Source organism: Chondrus crispus, genomic scaffold, assembly GCF_000350225.1.
Source record: "Chondrus crispus Stackhouse genomic scaffold, scaffold_4, whole genome shotgun sequence".
NCBI lineage: Eukaryota > Rhodophyta > Florideophyceae > Gigartinales > Gigartinaceae > Chondrus > Chondrus crispus.
The window spans coordinates 609,154-628,554 of NW_005179249.1; the positions used below are offsets into that span (position 1 = coordinate 609,154).

At 50.2% G+C, this 19,401-nt stretch overlaps 2 protein-coding genes; one reads left to right on the forward strand and one right to left on the reverse strand.

Annotated features, from left to right (window-relative positions):
* Positions 1 to 14,616: 14,616 nt before the first annotated feature.
* CHC_T00006298001 (hypothetical protein) lies at positions 14,617 to 14,871 on the reverse strand. The gene has a single exon (XM_005717927.1). The coding sequence runs from the start codon at positions 14,869 to 14,871 to the stop codon at positions 14,617 to 14,619; it is 255 nt and encodes an 84-aa protein (XP_005717984.1).
* Positions 14,872 to 14,967: 96 nt separating this feature from the next.
* Positions 14,968 to 19,401, forward strand: CHC_T00010126001 (TPR repeat-containing protein). XM_005717928.1 is given in 2 exon segments: positions 14,968 to 19,290; positions 19,291 to 19,401. The coding sequence occupies 1 exon segment, from the start codon at positions 14,968 to 14,970 to the stop codon at positions 19,288 to 19,290; it is 4,323 nt and encodes a 1,440-aa protein (XP_005717985.1). The 3' UTR covers positions 19,291 to 19,401.

Genomic DNA, 19,401 nt, shown 5'->3' on the forward strand with positions numbered 1-19,401 from the left:
GAGTCTCTTGTAGATCTAGCCTCCTCTGATATTGATGATTTATGCTTGAATTAATCACAAAATAGGAGAGTAAATGCTCTCCGAGTTCGTTTGAAGGATTTTGAGTCAGTGTCGAAGTCGTTACAGAAGGCATCGGCTACAATTGCGAAAGTTCGAGTTCTCTTCGATGCTGTAATGGATCAATATCCCGAGACAGCATCCAAGCTCTCACCATCATCTGCTATAGTGCAGAGTCCTTACTTGGAGAGTACTATTGTAAAGGTACAGTTCGGGAATCCGAATAATTTATCTGAAGAGGAGAAGGCATGTTTAAAACCGTTTTGTGTGGATGAAGGCGCGGATCAAGACAGTGCATCCGAGGCGCTCTCTTTTGCCGATCGTGCTTTAAAAAAGCAGAAGAGAATATGTGGAACGTCATCTCAGAGGTACACGGAGCTCAGATTCCTTTTTCCAACTTCACATTTACGTGCGAGGCTTTTGTCAAAGGCCGCATACATTCTTAACAACAGAAGACGGAGTCTTCCGCTGGCCAATTTAGAGTCGCAACTATGTTTGCATCTCAACAATGATCTGCGGGATGAAGGTGACATCAATAATCTGATACAGTCTCAAGTTGAGACTTTGAGCAGGCCCTGTATGATTTGATTATACTAGATAATCCGAACTATTTATCTTTCATGCTAGTGATTAACGGATCATCTATCTTGGAGACTGCTGGGTCCAGGATATATTATAATAAGTTTTGACGATGCTTTGGACACACCCATACATCGGTAATGATCTGAGCTTTCACTACGATACACCTATTGATGCATTCGGCAGCGAAAATGTGCAACAAAAGCAAACAGAGTACGCCCCTTTTACAAAAATGAGCAAACTGCTGGCATCAAATTCCCAAATCCTCATTGAAACAATATAAGCATAAAGTATATGAAATAAAAACAAAAATTGGTATTTTTGGAATGAGTCAAAATTGAGGAGGTTTGCGCAAATCAGCACTTTTGTCACCTCACACTGGCGATTCTCGAAAAACTTAGAAGCATTAGAGGGTTTACGCAAAAAAATGATTTCGTCACGTGGTCAAATGTTGTGAAACGTATGCCACCCACCATACGTGTCTCACAAAACGCTGAAGAGGCCAACTCATTTTTCTCTAAATCGACGAAATAGCGAAACGACCGACGCACTCTACGTCTCCTCCCCGCGTCCCATTGCACTTTCCTTTCCCACCGCGTTCACGGCGAGCTCTGCAACCCCACCCGTATCTCTGTCCTCTCCCCTTACCATCTACGCGCCGTCCTGTCGAGATCTCACGCTCACTATCATTCTCAAACTAGTGACCACCAAACCGAAAGGACGTTCATCCTCCACCCATTCTGTCCCGTACGTGAGAACCTTCCTACCTCAGCGGCACGCTCAACATCCGCACTCGTATCCCGCCCTCGGGAACCTTTCCACTTCACCAGCACACTCAAAATTAATTCACGCCGTCTCGCCTTCGAGAACCTTTCCATCTAATTATTTGGCGGTATCTCGCTCTACGACACCGCCTGCCCCTCTCCAAGCTGATGACCCTAAAGTGTGTCCCATCTCCCATCGCAGCCGCACCTCCCCTGCTCCGGCTCTAACTGCTTCGTTAGCACGCTTATATATATCGCACTTGCACATCTGGGCTATCGGCCGCAGAGGCCTAGTTCATCTCTGCATTGCTTGCCCACTCCACGCCAGCACATCTCGCACTTGACTGATCTCGCTTCTGCGAAAACGAAACTCCGCAAGCGCCCGTTCATCACTAAAAATGTTAAGGTTGAAGCTTCAACCTTAACATTTTCAGGGATGAAAATCAGCGGAATTACCTAGGTAATTCCGCTGATATGTCGTGAGCGCATTCTTATAAGCCGGACGTCATGCTTTGTGTAGTACAATTCCGTACCAAAACTGTGGTATAACGCCAAGTGTCCACTAGTGTACATACTGTACTCGAGCACCCGATGGTGTATGACAAGGACCGCATTGGTTAATTCCCAATTCGAAAGGTAATAACCTTATCGCCCGGTAAGTTGGGCAGCGCAATTCGCGTCCGTGTACGTACTGTACTCGAATCATACCGTCTAATGTATGATACCGGCGTACCTCGCTGGCGGCCAAGTGCAGGACCGTTACTGCCCGACGTGAACTCGTACCGTTACAGTCTGGCACTGTAAGAACGGGGACTACAGTAGTAGATATAATAAAGTAGGGAAGGGGAAGGACTCGAGGGAATGATCGATGAACGCAGTGGCATCATCTCGAGGGCCGACCCCTTTGTCCCTTGGTTTTGTGCCTAAGTCTTTCGCCTGACTACGTTTTCGTCTTCCCTTTTTGTACATCGAGTACAACGAAAAGTACTCCACCGCAGGGGTAACGCACGACGAGCGCTCCGCATAGCGCCCGGATTCGTCCTCCGTGACGGCGTCGCCTCCGCACGGCGTCGCGTTACCACGTCGAGGACGTCGATCTGCCTTTCGTGGCATCGTTGTGTCGAACCCACACCGTTCTACCAAAACCTCTACCAACCAGCTACCGAACTCCCTTCTGTCTTGTTTTGTGGTTCTTACTACACGTGTGCAGGGCACTCGTCGCGTCTCGCACGCGTCGAACTAAAGTACAACGTGTCGCAGCTCCCGCCACCCGAAGCCGGTCTAGCGCGGCTCGTTCTACTACAAAAACCCCCGGCGAGATGATAACCGCGCGGGAGGGTGGGTGCTACTGTAGCGTGCGGGCGTACACGCGCCCGCCGCTGTGTACAGTAGTACCCCAAGGGTCCGACGTGGGACAGCCGGTAGCAGCGGGCGTGGCCACGGGTAACACGTGGCACAACCGTTGGTCGGGATCGTGGCCACGGGCACACGTGTATAATCCGTACGGTGGCTAACTAGTGAGTAGTAATTAATGGCACAAATTAAGTAATTGTGTACAGTAGCTGGTACACAGTAAGTGGCAGCTACTGTAGAGGGACAGGTGTCCGGGCGTCCCACTTAGGGGTTAAGTCGGGGACACCTGCCCGTCCCAGTACAGAGGGGGCAGACTAGCGTCCCTTCCCTTTACGACTAAGTGCTAACATTGTTCCGGTTTTCCTTTTAGTCTCAGGCTTCTAACCCGTGACTGGCCGTCCGGATCTAACACCACCGTCGGGCTGCGCGTTACCGGCCAGGTGAGCCTTCCCTCTTTTCGAGTCCATCTGTACGGTCTGCCTTCGCCCGTGGGTTACCCAGCGGCGCGCACTCCGTTACCTCTCCCCCTCGTTTCCGAGCGGTCGGAACGAAGGTAGTTATACCACACATTGAACGTTCGAGTGACTCGTTAAGGTGAAGGAGCAGGTGGGTAGGGGCACGGGCCGCAAGGGCAAACTGCAGCCGATTGCGTCGGTAGCAAAGGCGAAGCCTGGAACGGCCGACGGCATAGTCTGTTAGTCTCATGACTGTGTGATGGCGTTTGATGTCGACCAGTCGAAGAGGTTATGTGTAGTTCTCATAGATAAACCATTTTCGACACTGCGTAAACAACCAAAACCAATATTTTCGATGGAAAATTCAGAACAGCACATGTCTCATTTTTGCGCATTTAGTCATGTCATTTTGCGTAAACCCTCTATTGACCAATTTGGGCTAGTGAAGACTCGTTCGAAAGCTAGTATAGCCCTCCATCCAGCTGCCGAGTTCCGCTCTCTGTACATGTTTTCAGCTAAAATGCCATTACTTTTCGTGAAATTGGGCCAAAATTGGGGATTTATGGAAGTATTTACTCAATCTACTTTAAATTCTTAATATTTCTGCGTATTCAAAGATGTTCAATTTAATGTATACATCTTTGCAAAAAAGGGCTGTCCTCATACTGTATGAGAACGAGACCCAGTCGGATAGTCGCTAGAGAGTAGAGTAGCCGAGTGTTTGGGAGGTGATTGAAAGGTCTACCGTGCAGTCACAATCCCCCGATAGTTGCATTAGCACGGAAGTCGTTCTGTATTCAAATATGGTAGAAATTTGCCTCCCGGGGGAGCCTACTGTAGGACGAGGACTGACAACGTTTCTGACAGCGTGTTTTATCACAAACAGGCGCACAATATCTCTCTATTTGGTATATTAGAGAGTTATGTGGTTTCTTACAGAAGAGATGAGTTCGCGTCAAGGACAGTACTGTACCTTGGTACATTAGTGGTTTCAGAGTAATGGAAACAAGCAATCAAGCCATATTCAATCAAGTATAACAAAAAGTGCCCCATAGATGATCTCTATTCAAGGGTCCCCGCTCGGGATCCGAGGTTTGTATTCAAGTAAGGCGGGTTTGTTCACGTCCGGGGTTTTCATTCACTGGCAATTGCCTACAATGTGCTGTTCGGTAGAGTGCAGCAGGTTAATGTAGTTTTCTTGTACAAGATTCCGTACTGCGGCGTCCCGTGGTGTGGGACGAAGAAGAAGGGTTTGCAAGGGGTGTGCTTGCGGCTCTGAAACATAACACGGGTTGGGTACGTGTTGTGACCAACGGTGCGGCACTGGCAAGACAGAGGAGCAGTTTTCATATAACTTTTTAGTCGCAACAGTATTCCATCCACATATGCAGAACAGGGTCAATCATACTTGCACTGGTTGTAGATGGTCCGCATGATGTAACGGCATGCGAGCGTAGACGGTGGCAGCTGTGTTGGACCAGTTGGTAAACTTCCTCGCACTGTAGCGAATGTAGACGCGCTAGGGGATGTAGTCAGCTGCCCGTGGACGGTCTATTTTGGTGCTGCTCATTTCGGGGTGCGACTCCTCGACGGGTAGCGCCATTTGTGGTGGTACTGTGCTGTGTCTTGTGTGCTGGCTGAGCCGAGGAGTTCCACAGCAGTTGCGGTTTATACAATATTTCGTCCACCCTGCTTTGGCCTCTGCATCCTGCGGAAAAGGCCTCGGTCATGGTGCGAGCACTGGTGATCGCTGTGTTCGCAAGCGGCGTGCAAAAAATCCCTTCCACACCGCTCGCCACGCACGTGTGTCGAGGTGCTTAGGACGGCCTAGGTCTCAAAGAAAAACCGCCGGACGTTCCGCAATGCCAAACCGTATCTGTTTTCTCTTTGTCCATATGTAACATTACTGTACATAGCTACCATGGTGCGGCTGCCATGTGCGACCTGCTTACTAGATCACTGGGCTTTGAGCACCCTTGGCTACAATCGTCCGTCTGGGGCTGCGCTGGATCTCTTGGTACCAGCCGAATCAGCCGTGCTCGACGTTTCGGGATGTCCGCTAGTAGGGGCAAGGCTACTGAGAGCAGGAGTACCGCACGGACTGTACCTTCCTTCAACGCAGACAGGATACTGTACTCGGTGATGGCAAAACTGTTAAAGTGAATTGTGTTTAGATTGGGACTACCTATGATAATATGTTGCCTGATTCGCGCTGTAGCCTACAAATTAGCTGTATCCTACACCTTTTTGTCACCTACCACCCACCTTTGCCGTATTAGGCCTCAGGTGTACTATTCCCTTATGGAATGTGTTACCTAGCTTTAAGAACTACTTTTTAGGTACGTTTGAAAGGCTTCCTGGGTAGCAACCCTCCTTTTGGTAGCGTAGTGACACTTTTGGTTTATTTGGTAAGTATCTCCTCGAGTTCTAGAGTACTATAAATGTCTACGAGTAAACGGCCCCGGTGCTCGGCATCAAATCTTACCATCAACAAAAACCAACCACCACCGACAACCTCGCGCCAACGCGTCTCGTCTCTCCCCTGTGGCTCGCCCTCCGACCACCGCACCCCATGCCAACCCGGCCTGTGCGTACCCCTTGCACCCCGTGCCGCGTTTGGCCTGTGCTCCTCTTTTTACTCTACTGTACCCCTTTACAGTAATTTCTCCGACACTTCGAGGTTAACGGAAAATTCTGCTCTCTCATTGGCCTTATCTTTTTGCAGCTGGAAAAATCAGGGAAATATCTCGCCGCCGCCGTGACACGTGTTCTAATTCAACCTCAAACCTCAGGTCTAAGACCCATTCTGTCCCTCACTCACTTTTGTTACTGCTACAGTATAGCTTAACACTGTGTGTGATACAGCGAGCTCACGCTTGGCGTTATATAACGCAGTGGATGGCACACCTGATGCGACCGTCAAACCACCCCGACGTGCTCAGAGAAGCCGCAGAGCTCGCCGCCGCTACTGCACCGCCGCTTTCGCACCGCCGCCGCTCGCCGATTCGCTCCGCTCCGCCTGTTTCTACTCCGCCGCCGCTGTCCCCATCGCCGCAACCGTCCTCCCCGTCGAACTACAGTAGCTCTGGTACAGAATTTGACGCTCCGCCGCTGGTAGAAATTGAAACAGAACAGCCTTCTTCCTCTGAGTCTACCTCACCTACCGCGACCCCGTCCTCTAATTCTCACCCGGCTACTAGCGTATCGTTAATTCAGGAGGACAGTGAGCTTTCTGAGCGCCGCGCACGCTATATCCTCAGAGTAACAACGCAACGAGAAGCTCGCCGAACTAATCCGCCGCCCCGAAGGCCCCGGACCCGCTACTGTCAGTACTGTAAGAGGACCCTTTCGGGCCACCAACAGTACCGGATCCACATTACAGGCCCACCGCACGCGCGCGCTGTTCAACGTGAACTACACGAAGGACGTGTAAACCGGACCTGTGTACAGTGTAATAAGACTTTCACTACTGTACATAACTACACTGTCCACTGCCGTAGTACGCGCCACCACGCTAAACTACGCTTATTAAAGGAAATTAGGATGCAAAATTAGCTGAGTTACTGAGTAAAGCATCTCCCATTAGCTAATTAAAAAGAAATTCTTTAAAAAGGTAATCATCCAACCAACATATAAGGATCGAACAAAAAAGGTGTAATCTAACCAACAAATAAGGATTAATCAAAAAGGCAAAACTCCAGCCAACACAGAAGGATTATATAGGTTCAAAAAAACTGTCCACAACTAAATTCCGTAACTAAATCCAGGTTACTCAAATTATGGCACCATGTCCTCACTAGCTAGGGATCGTGATGAACTTTCTCGTCACAATCCTAGGAGTAATGCCCAGTGTGACATTAAGTCTACAATAGAGCTATACATTAACGAGGACCCTCAGCCTCCTAATGTCGAATGTTTTAACTCATTACGAGAAGACCTTCCACCTGAAGTCTTGTACACTAATGAAGTTATCAAAGGTCCAACTACGCTATACCGTATATTACGAGACTACCTTTCACTTAAGGGCCTCATTTACTCTCAGCACTCCATGAGTAATAGGATCTCGCATGGTTTAGTGAATATGTTCTACGATGATCCGAACGACCAGCATCTCGCAATGCAGAACCTCGCACCGCCTCAAGCTAGTAATTCGGTTCATCATAACCAAGCTAGCTCGTCTCCTACGCAAGGTACCATGTCTCATGTGACGTCTGATCAGAAGCTCGCACACAACGTGGCCTCACGTTTCAACCTGGAAGATCGTTATACGGGCAAAATTGGAGAAGACATCAACGAAGTCATTAACACCTACTGCGAAACAGCCTCTGATTAAGAGCTTTCGACAGAGCAAATGCGCAAATACTTTCACAATGTATTTGATGGAGAAGCCAAACGCTTCTTTAGATCCAATGTTGTGAATAACGCCAATACCATGGAGACCGCTTGTCAGCTAATGCAGAACGAGTTTAATAGCATTACTAGACAAAATCGCGTCAGGCAGCTTCTCCAGAACCTCCGCTTGGCACAAGTAATGTCGACAAATAAATGCTCCGTGACTGAAGGCCTAGAAAATCTTCGCGAAACCATCACCAAGTTCACGCCACAAGGCCCATCTACTAATCGCTCGGAGCAAGATAAAACGGAATATCTTCACGATGCCGTTATTGGCCTCGACTGGGCAAAGAGCGTGCTTACTCAAAGCATTGCCGCATCTCCTCCATAGACATTTCAGCAACTCTACACGGCTCTTGATGCCGCATGGCTTCAGGAACAAAAGCAGAATGATGTAAATAGAAAGGATCGTCAACTCTTTTCTCCGAACAACAATTCGTATCGTATTCCCGGCATACACTACGACGTCCCACTTCCTGCTTATTCGCCGAACGCATTCAAAGGACAGAGCATGTACGCCTTCCCACGTCGCCCTGGCTCTTCTTCTTCCAACCCTGGACGCAATTTTGCGAAGCCCCCTAACCGAAGCCGTAACCAGGCAAACGGAAAGGACCGTTTCGGTAATACTCGTGCATGTCATAATTGTGGAAGCAAGTATCACTTCATCGGAGACTGCAATCGCCCTGTATCACTGACGAAAAACATAGGGAAAATGCTGCAAAACCGTCCTACTGATAATAGACATACCAGGCGTATTCTATTCGAGCTCTGCCAGCAGGCAGAAGAAGAATTGTTCACAAATGACACTAATCAAAGCGATTTCGATGTGGAATCAACACCAACTGCATCTGACAACGACGAGAATGACTCGGCTGAAGAAGCTGACCAAGCTATTCCCAGTCATTACAACTCAGCTGACCTTAATGATGATCCCATGGTCTTTGCTAGCGGAACGGATTCCACGGATTTTTAGAAAGCAACAGTGCGCACTCACAAAGTAAAGAAATATACTTTGACGCTGATTGGAAAAAGAAGCAGTGCAAATTTAAAATCTCGTGTAGATCAACACTTAGCAGACTATTCCGACGTCAGAAAAGGGCATGCCACCCCACATACACCGTTGCTTCCAAACACCAGCACGGAAACCCTTACCTTTCTCGTCAGAGCCCAAATACCTGGCAATGAGCCTGCCTAGACACAGGGGCACAAACTACTGTTATAGGTAAGAAGCAAGCCAAGTCTTACTGTCGCTATAGAGGGACCAAATTCAAACCTGTTCCTAACGACAACCAGTATCAGTTTGGAAGTGACAAATAGAAGTCACTGGGTTCAATCCCTATCCGTATACCAATACCAGGTAACCGTTTCATCACAGAACAAGTCGACGTCGTACACGCTGACGTCCCATTCTTGCTCGGGCTGGACTTCATAGATAAATACAAAATGTTTGTAGACACAGTACGGAACCTTCTTTACTGTCCGTCACTACAACTTTCCATTCCTGTATCTCGAAAGCTTGGCCACGTCTACATAGATTGGACAAAGACCTCTCACGCTCTGTTTACCAGATCCGAACTACTCAAAATGCACCGCGGATTCTCTCACCCCACCAACGATAAGCTCCTCAACCTCCTGAAACTGGCACGTCCCCATGAAATGAACCACGATACTGTCAAGACGCTTGAGGAAATCCAACAAGCCTGTGACAATTTTCGACGTCTAGGACCTACTCCTCTTCGTTTCAAAGTTTCCCTTCCATCAATGGATGACGTCAAATTTGTTGAAGAACTATCGATGGACCTAATGTTCCTTGACGGCAAGGCTGTTCTTCACATCATTAACACTGGCACAAGGTTCTCCGCAGCTACATTTCTCGATGCCCACGGGTCAAGCTATGGTCAATCTGTAGATGGAATCTGGTTAGCCTTCTTGGAAACTTGGTGCACACTCTATACCGGCTATCCGAATCGCTTACGAGTTGATCAAGGTTCTGCTTTCACATCGGATAGATGGCCAAACCTGACAGATTTCGCTGGCATCCAATTGCGCCTTTCAGGCGTCAAAGCCCATAGTTCCCTCGGAATAGGCGAGAAACTTCATGACCCCCTTCGTAGAATTTTTAGAAAAGTGCGAGCGGACTACCCCCAACAAGATCCGAGCATATGTTTAAAAATTGCAGTGAAAGCAATGAATGACTCGATTGGTGAAAACGGTCTCGTACCCACACTTCTTGTATTCGGTATTATACCAAGATTTCCGATCATAAGCACCAATTTGCCCTCACAAAAAGAGCGAACGGCCATACTTGCAGCAGCACAAATGGAAATGAATGCTATTGTTGCAGAAAGAAGAGTCGCAACTGCACTTTCAAGAAACATACCGCCAGCTTCAGATCGCAACTATAATCTCGGTGACGAATTTCTAGTCTTTAGTGAACTAGAAAAACAACGGAAAGGACCATTTGTCGTCATTCATACCCATGGTCGAATGATAACAGTCCAATCTCGGAATGCCACGTACCGACAAACGTTTAATGCCTTTCAAGTTAAACCATACTACCACGATACCGAATCAGTCCTTCACTTCATGTCCTCGCCGTCCCAATCGCCAGAAGCCCCAAAGCCCCCACCGAACATCTATGTGACAGAAGTCATTCACCCCAGCGATCCAAGAGCAGCACATTTTGACTCTGCGAAGAAAAAGGAAATCGAAGGTCTAATTAGACGCGGAACATAAAAAATAATCATGAGAGATGAAGTTCCGAATAATGCTAACATCCTCGGTGGACGCTTTGTCCTAGCTATTAAAGACTCCGACACCGACAAGGAAGTTTGGAAAGCGCGTTACGTTGTCCAAGGACACAAGGATAAGTTAAAAACCTCCCTTGTCCACGACGTCGCCACCACACGGCAGTTTACAGTAAAGATGATAGTCGGTTTGGCTGCTCTGTGCGATTTTAGGCTCTACTCAACAGACGTTACAAAAGCCTACCTACAAAGCGCTGATAATCTTATGAGGGACGTTTACATTAAACCTTCTCGTGAGTTTGCGTTAGGACCACACCAAGTACTCAAACTTCTCAAACCCCTGTACGGACGGGCTGACAGTGGTGACTACTGGGGAAGAACCGTAAAACGTTATCTCATAGAAGAACTTGGCATGAAACAAAATATCACCGACGGCGCCTTCTTCCTCCAACAAATCGATGAAAAGCTATCCGGCTTGTGTGCTGCATATGTAGACGACTGCTTGCAAACAGGAGATGAAAAGTTCCGCACTACGTCACGTAAACTTGAGAAATCGTTTAAGTGCAGAAAAAGAGAATACGATCACGTTCAGTTCGCAGGAGTACAAATCGACAAAGACGAGTCTGTATTCATAATGCATCAGAAGAGATACATGAGTCGTCTCGAAATACTTCCCAAAAATGCTGATTTTACAAAGTTTCGTTCGTTACGGGCCCGACATGCATGGCTGACACAGACTTGACCAGATATAAGCTGCGCTGTTGCTCAGTCCGCACAAGTAATAAAGGAATTTTTTTTCGACAAGAACCATTAAAACTGACAAAATCGTTGAACAGTGTAGTCCGACACTTACGCAAGAGCCCGGATTTGTCGCTAAAATATCCTTCACTTGATAAAGGGTCACTTCGGCTACAAGTATACTCTGACTCCTCATTTGGGAACAATCACGATGGTTCGTCACAGCTCGGCTATACCATATTCCTCGCCGATAATACCAATCTTTGCAAACCCATCTTCTGGTCATCCCACAAATCGAGACGTGTATCTCGCTCAGTACTTGGCAGCGAAACTATGGCGTTCGCTGATGCCTTCGACATGGCATTTGCCATAAGAAATGATCTTTCAAACATGCTATCGCAAAAACTTCCAATTGTAATGCTCACTGACAGTCTGTGACTGTTCGATGTGGTAACAAAGGCCACGTTTACGACTGAGAAAAGGTTCATGATCGACATTAAGGTTGTTAAAGACTCATACCACCGCAACGAGATCAAAAATATCGGTTTTATCCGTTCCGAGTACAACCCAGCAGATGCGTTAACAAAAGTGAGGCCCAACTCTATCTTGGAAACCATCCTATCATCATCGCAACTCATCCACCCCGTCGAGCAATGGATCCAACGTCACTGAAATGAACAAAATGAATTTTGCCATTTAAAGTTGCCGGAATGTTAAAGTGATTTGTGTTTAGATTGGGACTACCTATGATAATATGTTGCCTGATTCGCACTGTAGCCTACAAATTAGCTGTATCCTACACCTTTTTGTCACCTACCACCCACCTTTGCCGTATTAGGCCTCAGGTGTACTATTCCCTTATGGAATGTGTTACCTAGCTTTAAGAACTACTTTTTAGGTACGTTTGAAAGGCTTCCTGGGTAGCAATCCTCCTTTTGGTAGCGTAGTGACACTTTTAGTTTATTTGGTAAGTATCTCCTCGAGTTCTAGAGTACTATAAATGTCTACGACTAAACGGCCCCGGTACTCGGCATCAAATCTTGCCATCAACAAAAACCAACCACCACCGACAACCTCGCGCCAACGCGTCCCGTCTCTCCCCTCTGGCTCGCCCTCCGACCACCGCACCCCATGCCAACCCGGCTTGTGCGTACCCCTTGCACCCCGTGCCGCGTTTGGCCGCGGCAAACGGTGTGCTCCCCTTTTTACTCTACTGTACCCCTTTACAGTAATTTAACCGACAAAAACAACCAGGCCCATCGCATGTGAAGCCAGCCAGCTCAAGATTTAATCTCCTACAGAATGAACTTCCGCTGTCATGCGGAGATTCCGGGGAGCGTCGAAGAAGTCATGAATGCTGCCCGAGGGACACGATGGCAAGGGCAGCAAGACAAAATATGGGCGCGAGGAAGGCCATGCCGTCGCGAGAGACGTGGGTATGCCAAGGAAGCCGACGATTGGCCGCGCCTACTACCACCTTTTTTGACTAAAAGTTGCGAAAACTTTGTCAACCGCATCCAATGAGAGGCTGTTTCTTGGAAGAATTGTAACGGGAGGAAAAGATTCTCCGTGATGGACTCGCGATATTGATACATCCTCGCAACTGTAATGTTCAGCGCCATGGTGCGCACTACGTGTTCCTTCCATGTCCCTCCAAAAACTCGTTCTGTAAGATTCCCTTTGTCCTCACACCGCCTTACACCTCCCCTAAAAATGGCGCACACGTCGACTTTTTCAAATATTGTTTGGGCGGGAGAATGCCCACTGTTTCCTTACATCCAAAAATTACCTGTCTTGCTTTAAATATGTACGCACGTCCATGTACGTCCTTGTCAACCTTATACTGTACCCCCTAGGGTACCTCACTATGATACCTTTTGATGAGATATTAATATCAGCTAATATTAGCTTGATGCATTTTTCTTGTCGTGGACGCAAAAAGGCGAAATATTTCGTCTGGAGAAGGAAAAAATGCAAAGAGAATTGGAATCATGGCAATTTCATGGTGGTTTAAAATCCACAACAGGCGGCGTGTTCAACTTTCGTACTGTAGCGCACGGCGCAGGGAGTGGTGGAGTTGTGGAGGCGAGCGGAGGAGCACGCGAACGGCCACACGTTGAGGCGAATATTGTGGTGTAGCGAGGGGAGACTCTGGGAAAGACTCGAGATGGCGGCACTGCGTCTTTTAATTTTTTTGCTGATGCGCACGTTGTGTGTGGGCCGAGGGCGCAGCAAGGGAAACACGATGCTTTCACCGATGGTCTTCATCCACTTGCAGCCACCATTAATTTTCCAAATTTCTTCCAAAAAACAGCTAGCAACCCGTCAATCCCCCTCCCTGCACCCTTCGTCAACATGGCGACGACTAATTGCATTCCATCTTCTACAGTAAGTGTATGATACTGTACCCAAGGGTACCTGTAAAGGTTGGGTCAATGGCACTTCGAGTCTAGGACATCCGTGGCAATTTAGACTGACGCAACTTAAACTTGGCCATTTCAACAATCCGCCGCCACCGCCACCTCAGTAGCCTCGAGGGAAACTAAATCGACAGAGTTACCTTCGCGCCTTTCATGCAGCCCTCTGAAATGGCGTCATGTAGCCACGGCCCGTTTGGCATTCTGCTGCCGGCTGTATGCCCTCATCCAGTGGTTAATGAGAGCTTACAGCCGAGATCTCCATGGGCGCCGCGAGACGCGGAGCCTGTTTTGCCTTGTAAAAACCGGGGCCGTGTGATGAGCATACGAGAGCGGCTGACAGTGACAAGGCGGTGGTGGTTAGAGGGGGAGGGGCGTAGGGGGCAGGGGTGGGTGCGGGGAAGGGCGGGGGGGGGGTTTGCCCTGGAGGGAAACCGACAAGTGTGGATGCGGACAAGTTGCCGCTCCGTTTTTTTGCGGAAATTTTGGGGCGGTTTGTTGCCGGAAAGCCACGCTCGCGCCCACACGCGCGCCGTCCCCCGTGTGTTTACTTGTGCTGTGTGTCCGGTCGCTGCACGCCGTCCCACGCGCGAACCCTTTGCTCACACGCACACCTGTTCCCTTGCGAGAGCACGCACTGGCGAAAAACAAAACAAAATCTAAAATAAAAAAAAAACTCTCCAAAAAAACCCGGAAGCTCCCCCCCCCCCCCCACCTTGGCCTCACCCCGCCCTCACGACTTTTCCTCGAGGCCCCCTCCCTTCGTCTCGTCTCTCCCTTCTCCTTCCCCCATCTCTTCTTCTGCCACTCTCCTGGAAAAAACACGCCTTCCCCCCTTCCCCACCTTCAATCTTTCCCATTTCTCCGCTATCCTCCTCTCGCACGCTACCCTTTTTGGCCCTTCCGCTCTCGTCACTTACGTTTCCTTTACTACCTGCCCCCCTCGCCCCGCACGTGCCAGTGGCCTGCCCCCCAACTTCTTTGCACACAACGCATTTTAGCTTCGTCTTCCCACGCTTACCTTCCCACTCCATCTCGTATTCCGCGACCCCAACGCACATTTTTCTTCCACAAACGGGCAATCCCACACGACGTCCATCCTCCGCCCCTCCGCTTACGCCTCGCCGCGCGAGTTTACTTTTCCGGCTTGCGCGGCGCGGCGTGTAACAAGCACACCCTGCAAAACCTCCCATTTGCGCCCATTTCTACGCCTACGCCCGCTATCCAAGCTTGATCCCTCCTCCGCCGCGAACACAGTCAACCCTTCATACCGCGCTCTGTATCTCGCCCTCCGCAGCGCGTTTCGTCCAACCCTATTATCGCCTACGTTGCACGCATCATGTCGGACTACAAATACCCCCCGCAGCATCTCCAGGCCCCTATCCAAGCCGACGCCACCCTCGCCTCGCGCATGAACAGCGCGAAAGAGGCCGTCTGGTTTCGGATCGGCGTCCTTCAAAGCGCTATGAATGATCGCGAACGCGCCCTGGACGCCTTTGAACGTGTCCTCAACGTCAACCCCACCAACGTTGGCGCCATGACACAGGCGGGCGCCGTCCTCGCGAAGAAGGAGTGCTACCCGCAAGCCGTTGCCTACTTGCAGCGCGCTACTTCTTCCGATACCACATGCGGTGAGGCCTGGGCCGTTCTGGCCCATTGTTACGTAATGACCGATGATTTGAAAAAGGCTTACGAGGCATATCAAAGCGCACTCACTCATCTGCCGAATCCCAGAGATCCAAATCTTTGGTATGGAATTGGTCTGCTTTACGATCGCTATGGCAGTTTGGATAACGCACTCGAAGCCTTTCTTGCCGTGCTCAACATTTCCCCGGAATTTGAACGAGCCGATGAGGTCTGCTTTTGCATTGGCATTATTTACAAAGAACAGCAAAACTTTGATGAGGCACTCAAATACTTTCAAAAAGTCGTCACCGCTGCAAATCCCCCACCTCCTCTCACTCGCGCTGATGGTTGGTACCAGATCGGCCATGTCAATGAGCTCAAGAGAGATTTCAGTGCCGCATTTGAGATGTACAGAGCCGCCTTGAACGAAAATCCCAAGCATGCAAAGACATTGCAGAACATTGGATGGCTGGAGCATCAACACAACAAGAATTCAACAGAGTCTATCCGTCTTCTCAAAATGTCAGCAGAGCTCGATCAAGGAGACGGCCAGACCTGGTACCTCCTGGGACGAGTTTACATGGCCTTGAGGGAGTTTCGACAAGCTTATGACGCGTATCAGCAAGCCGTCTATCGGGACGGCAAGAATGCTACGTTTTGGTGTTCTATTGGCGTCCTCTACTATCAGATGAACCAGTTTCGCGACGCTTTGGATGCCTATTCCCGTGCCATTCGCCTCAACCCTTACGTGTCCGAGGTTTGGTATGACCTTGGAACCTTGTATGAAAGCTGCGGACAAGACCCCGATGCCATCGACGCGTACCGAAAAGCAGCCGAGCTGGCACCGGAGAATACTCAGATCACTGAGCGTCTCGCTGTCCTAGACAGATCCATGACCCCAGCTGCCGTACAGCAGCAGCAGCAATCAGCTCAAGCCGCTGCTATGGCTGCATCCCAGGCAGGCGGGCAGGCGCAAGGTATGCAAATGGGACAAGGGCAATCTGACATGCACCTCGCCGACCAGGCCCATCTTCAGTCGCACGCGATGATGAATAGACCGATGGCGCCGCTGGGTCCTATGACAAATGCTTTGCAGCAGCAGCAGCAGCACAAGCTTGCTCATCAAGGCCCTCTTCCACCCTCACACCAGATGGCTGCCCATTCGGGAAGCCTGGATCAAGTTGCTGGCGGCCCTCCACAGCACGGTGGTCAAGTCGATATTGCCCCAATTGCGTCTCTTCGCCCGCATGGGCAACCCCAAGGACCGTCAGGTGAGATGCAAAGCCGTGGATTCCCACACGACGCTCGATCATCCTTGCCTGGGCCGCTGCCCAGCATAAACGGAACGGGGGCAGGGAGGCCATCGACGATGATGTCACAGCCACTGCACGCACATCGGCAGTCTAGCGTTCTTCCCCCGCCAAACGCAATGGTTTCGCAGCACGAAGGAGTGCATGGCTTCCACAGATCTGCCCCCTTGCCCCATTCGCAGCTAGCTCCACTGAATAACCATAGTCCATCTCAGGATCCGCACAGACAGGCCCAGATGTCCCATGGTGACCAACAGCAGCACAACCGTCTCCCAGCGTTGGTGAACTCTCAGCCTTTACCGCACAGCCAAGAGCATGGTCCAGTCCCATCACAACCTCAAGTGCAGCCGATGCAGCCTCAGGTACAAACAGCGTCTTCGTCCCATCCTCAGTCGCAAGAGCAGTCAGGACAGGGTCAACCAGGCCCACTTCATGCCCAACCACAAGGCCCGCAGCCGCAACCTCAACCTGTCCATCAACCCCCTTCGCAACCCCAGACAACCGCCCTGCCACACTTCCAGACTCTGCCCCAGATTCAGTCTCTCCCGATGCAGACGCATCCTGATCCGCACATGCGAGTTGAAGGTCAACAACACGCAGGTCCTGGTGCAGCAGATGTACAGCGACGCGAACAGGAGAACGACAGAGGACCATACGGGCGGCCAGGCGTGGGCCCGATGCCGCAGCACCAGTATGAACGCCCGGAAGAATCTCGACTTCCAAAAATTTCGGAACCAGATGCAATGAAGAGACCATCGGGGCCGGAGGATCCTTCGCTTGCTAGAACGCCGTTTAGCGGAACTACTGGTCCCCCGCATCCACTAGGAGGGTCTGGAAGTCAACTTCCTGCACTTCGCGAGCCCGGTGAGAGTGGGCCTCCTTCGGCCCCTGCTCCATCTCGATCAATGTCCATGCACGAGATCACACAGCAGGAGCCACAGCAGGAGCCGCAGCAGGAGCCGCAGATCAGAAGGTTTGACGAGCTGAGGGAGCAAGAGAGACAGCAGAATGACCGTCCTCGCCCTGTGCAGGCAACTGAAGAGGTGCATCAGAATGGGGAAAAGGCACCAGTACAGGCTTCTGAACATCCCGCCGGCGTGAGCTCATTGAGCTCTGGACCTCCTGCACGGAAAGAGCCCTCACCTGAGACCAGGGAAGACGCTAGGCTGTTGTCATCAGTGGCAACTCCGTCATCCGCACCTATCCCCTCTATGGGGGGTGCTGAGAGTCCAAAGTTAAGCCCACCCCCTGCCCATATCCCAGCGTCATCAGCACCTGGTGGTGCAGCACCTGGTGGAGGTGCAGCACCTGATGGAGGTGCACCTCTTCCCTCACTTACATCTCGCCCTCTGACCATCTCTGGATTGTCGCAGGAAGGGAAGGAACCAACCAACTCATCAGAGACGCATGGGGCGTCAGTGCCCGCCTCCTCATTGACTAAGTTTGGAAAGGGGTTTACACGTACTCCAGCGACCCCAGTGAATAACTCTGTTACACCATCATCACTGCCGTCTCCTCTTCCAGCTAGAAAAGGACCAAGCGTCCCAGGAGTCGTGCATGCAGCAAGATCCCCACGGTTATCCAAACCGTCTAACCCCTCGGTATTCAAGTCTGTACCAGTCCCTCCGCCCAGTAGTACAGCCCAAATTGAATCGGTCCCATCGCCGTCTTCACTTCCAGTACTTCCAGCGATAGCGTCACATCCGTCAAATGGAGAGGCCGAAAAAGTTTCTTCGAAAGACAAAATCATGGAACCAGATATGGGACGGGATGACGGGGAGCGCAAGCTTGATGCTAGACCGCGAGATCAGGCTACTGACGACAGGGGCGGGCGAGATATGCTAAGCATGAGGAAAAGCGATGAGGTTGTCGGAAGCAAGCCCCTATATGGAATCTTGCGGTCGGCTCCAGCACCACGAACTGTTGAAACTGATAGAAGTAAGGAGGATAAGGTGAAATCACCTAATCGGTCAACCCTAAGGAATGATTCAGAAAACATCGGGACATTGAAGCGGGACCATGCGTCAAGAGAAGAAAGTGGAAGAACGGCTAAGCGCCCGAGACTACACCAAGAGGGGAATGACTCAGACCACAACATGTCCTACAATCATGATGGAGAGAACAAACAAAGAAGCGTCACACACACCGAAAGCGAGCGGAGCAAAGATGACGAGGGGTCGAGAAAGGCATCCGCATCTTGCAAACCTGACATTCCATCTGTGAAAGACGCGAAAACGGATTTGAGGGGACCGAACAACTCGCAAAGTTCGGATCCAGAGAAAAAGTCGAAACGCGAGAGTCCATCGAAGGCGGGAGAAGAAGGTCCAAAGAATTTAGGAATGGGCTCACAAGTCATTGATTTGCCAAGGCTGTCGAAACCGGTATCGAAATTGGCAAGTCCTCCTTCATTGCCTGGAAACACACCTTTGCCGTCATTTCGAGCTGAGCGAAAGAATTTAACGGCCTCAAGAGGTAGCTCCGGTTCGGCGGTTGGCGGGAAGTCTGGAAATGCTGAGGGCCCCCCCAGATTTCCTATTCGATCAGCTCCGATAACGCCTTTGCCTTCGCAATTGAAATCGCAGGTACCTCCTTCCAGCATGGGAGCAAGCGATGCCCAAGACAGCGGCAAGGCGGACAGTTCGAGCGCAAAGCGACTGAGCGAAGAGAGGCCAAGTACTGCTGAGCAAAGCGGAAATAATTCAAGAGAAGAAGGTGCGGGATCAATTGCTAATGGGGATGCGCAGAAATCCAGCGGTGGGTTGATAGAGCAAGAGCAACGCAATGCGACTGAGGCGAAAGCAAAAGATGATAAGCCGGCAAGTAGACCAGAAATACACAGCAGTGCTACGTAGTGGATTTAAGGAGCTTTTGTTGGCGATGTCGAGATGTACAGGCTACGACCGTTTTGCTAGTAGCGGAGTTGCAATTGAAGTGTAAACGGGAGCGTTTGAAAAGCGCAGAAG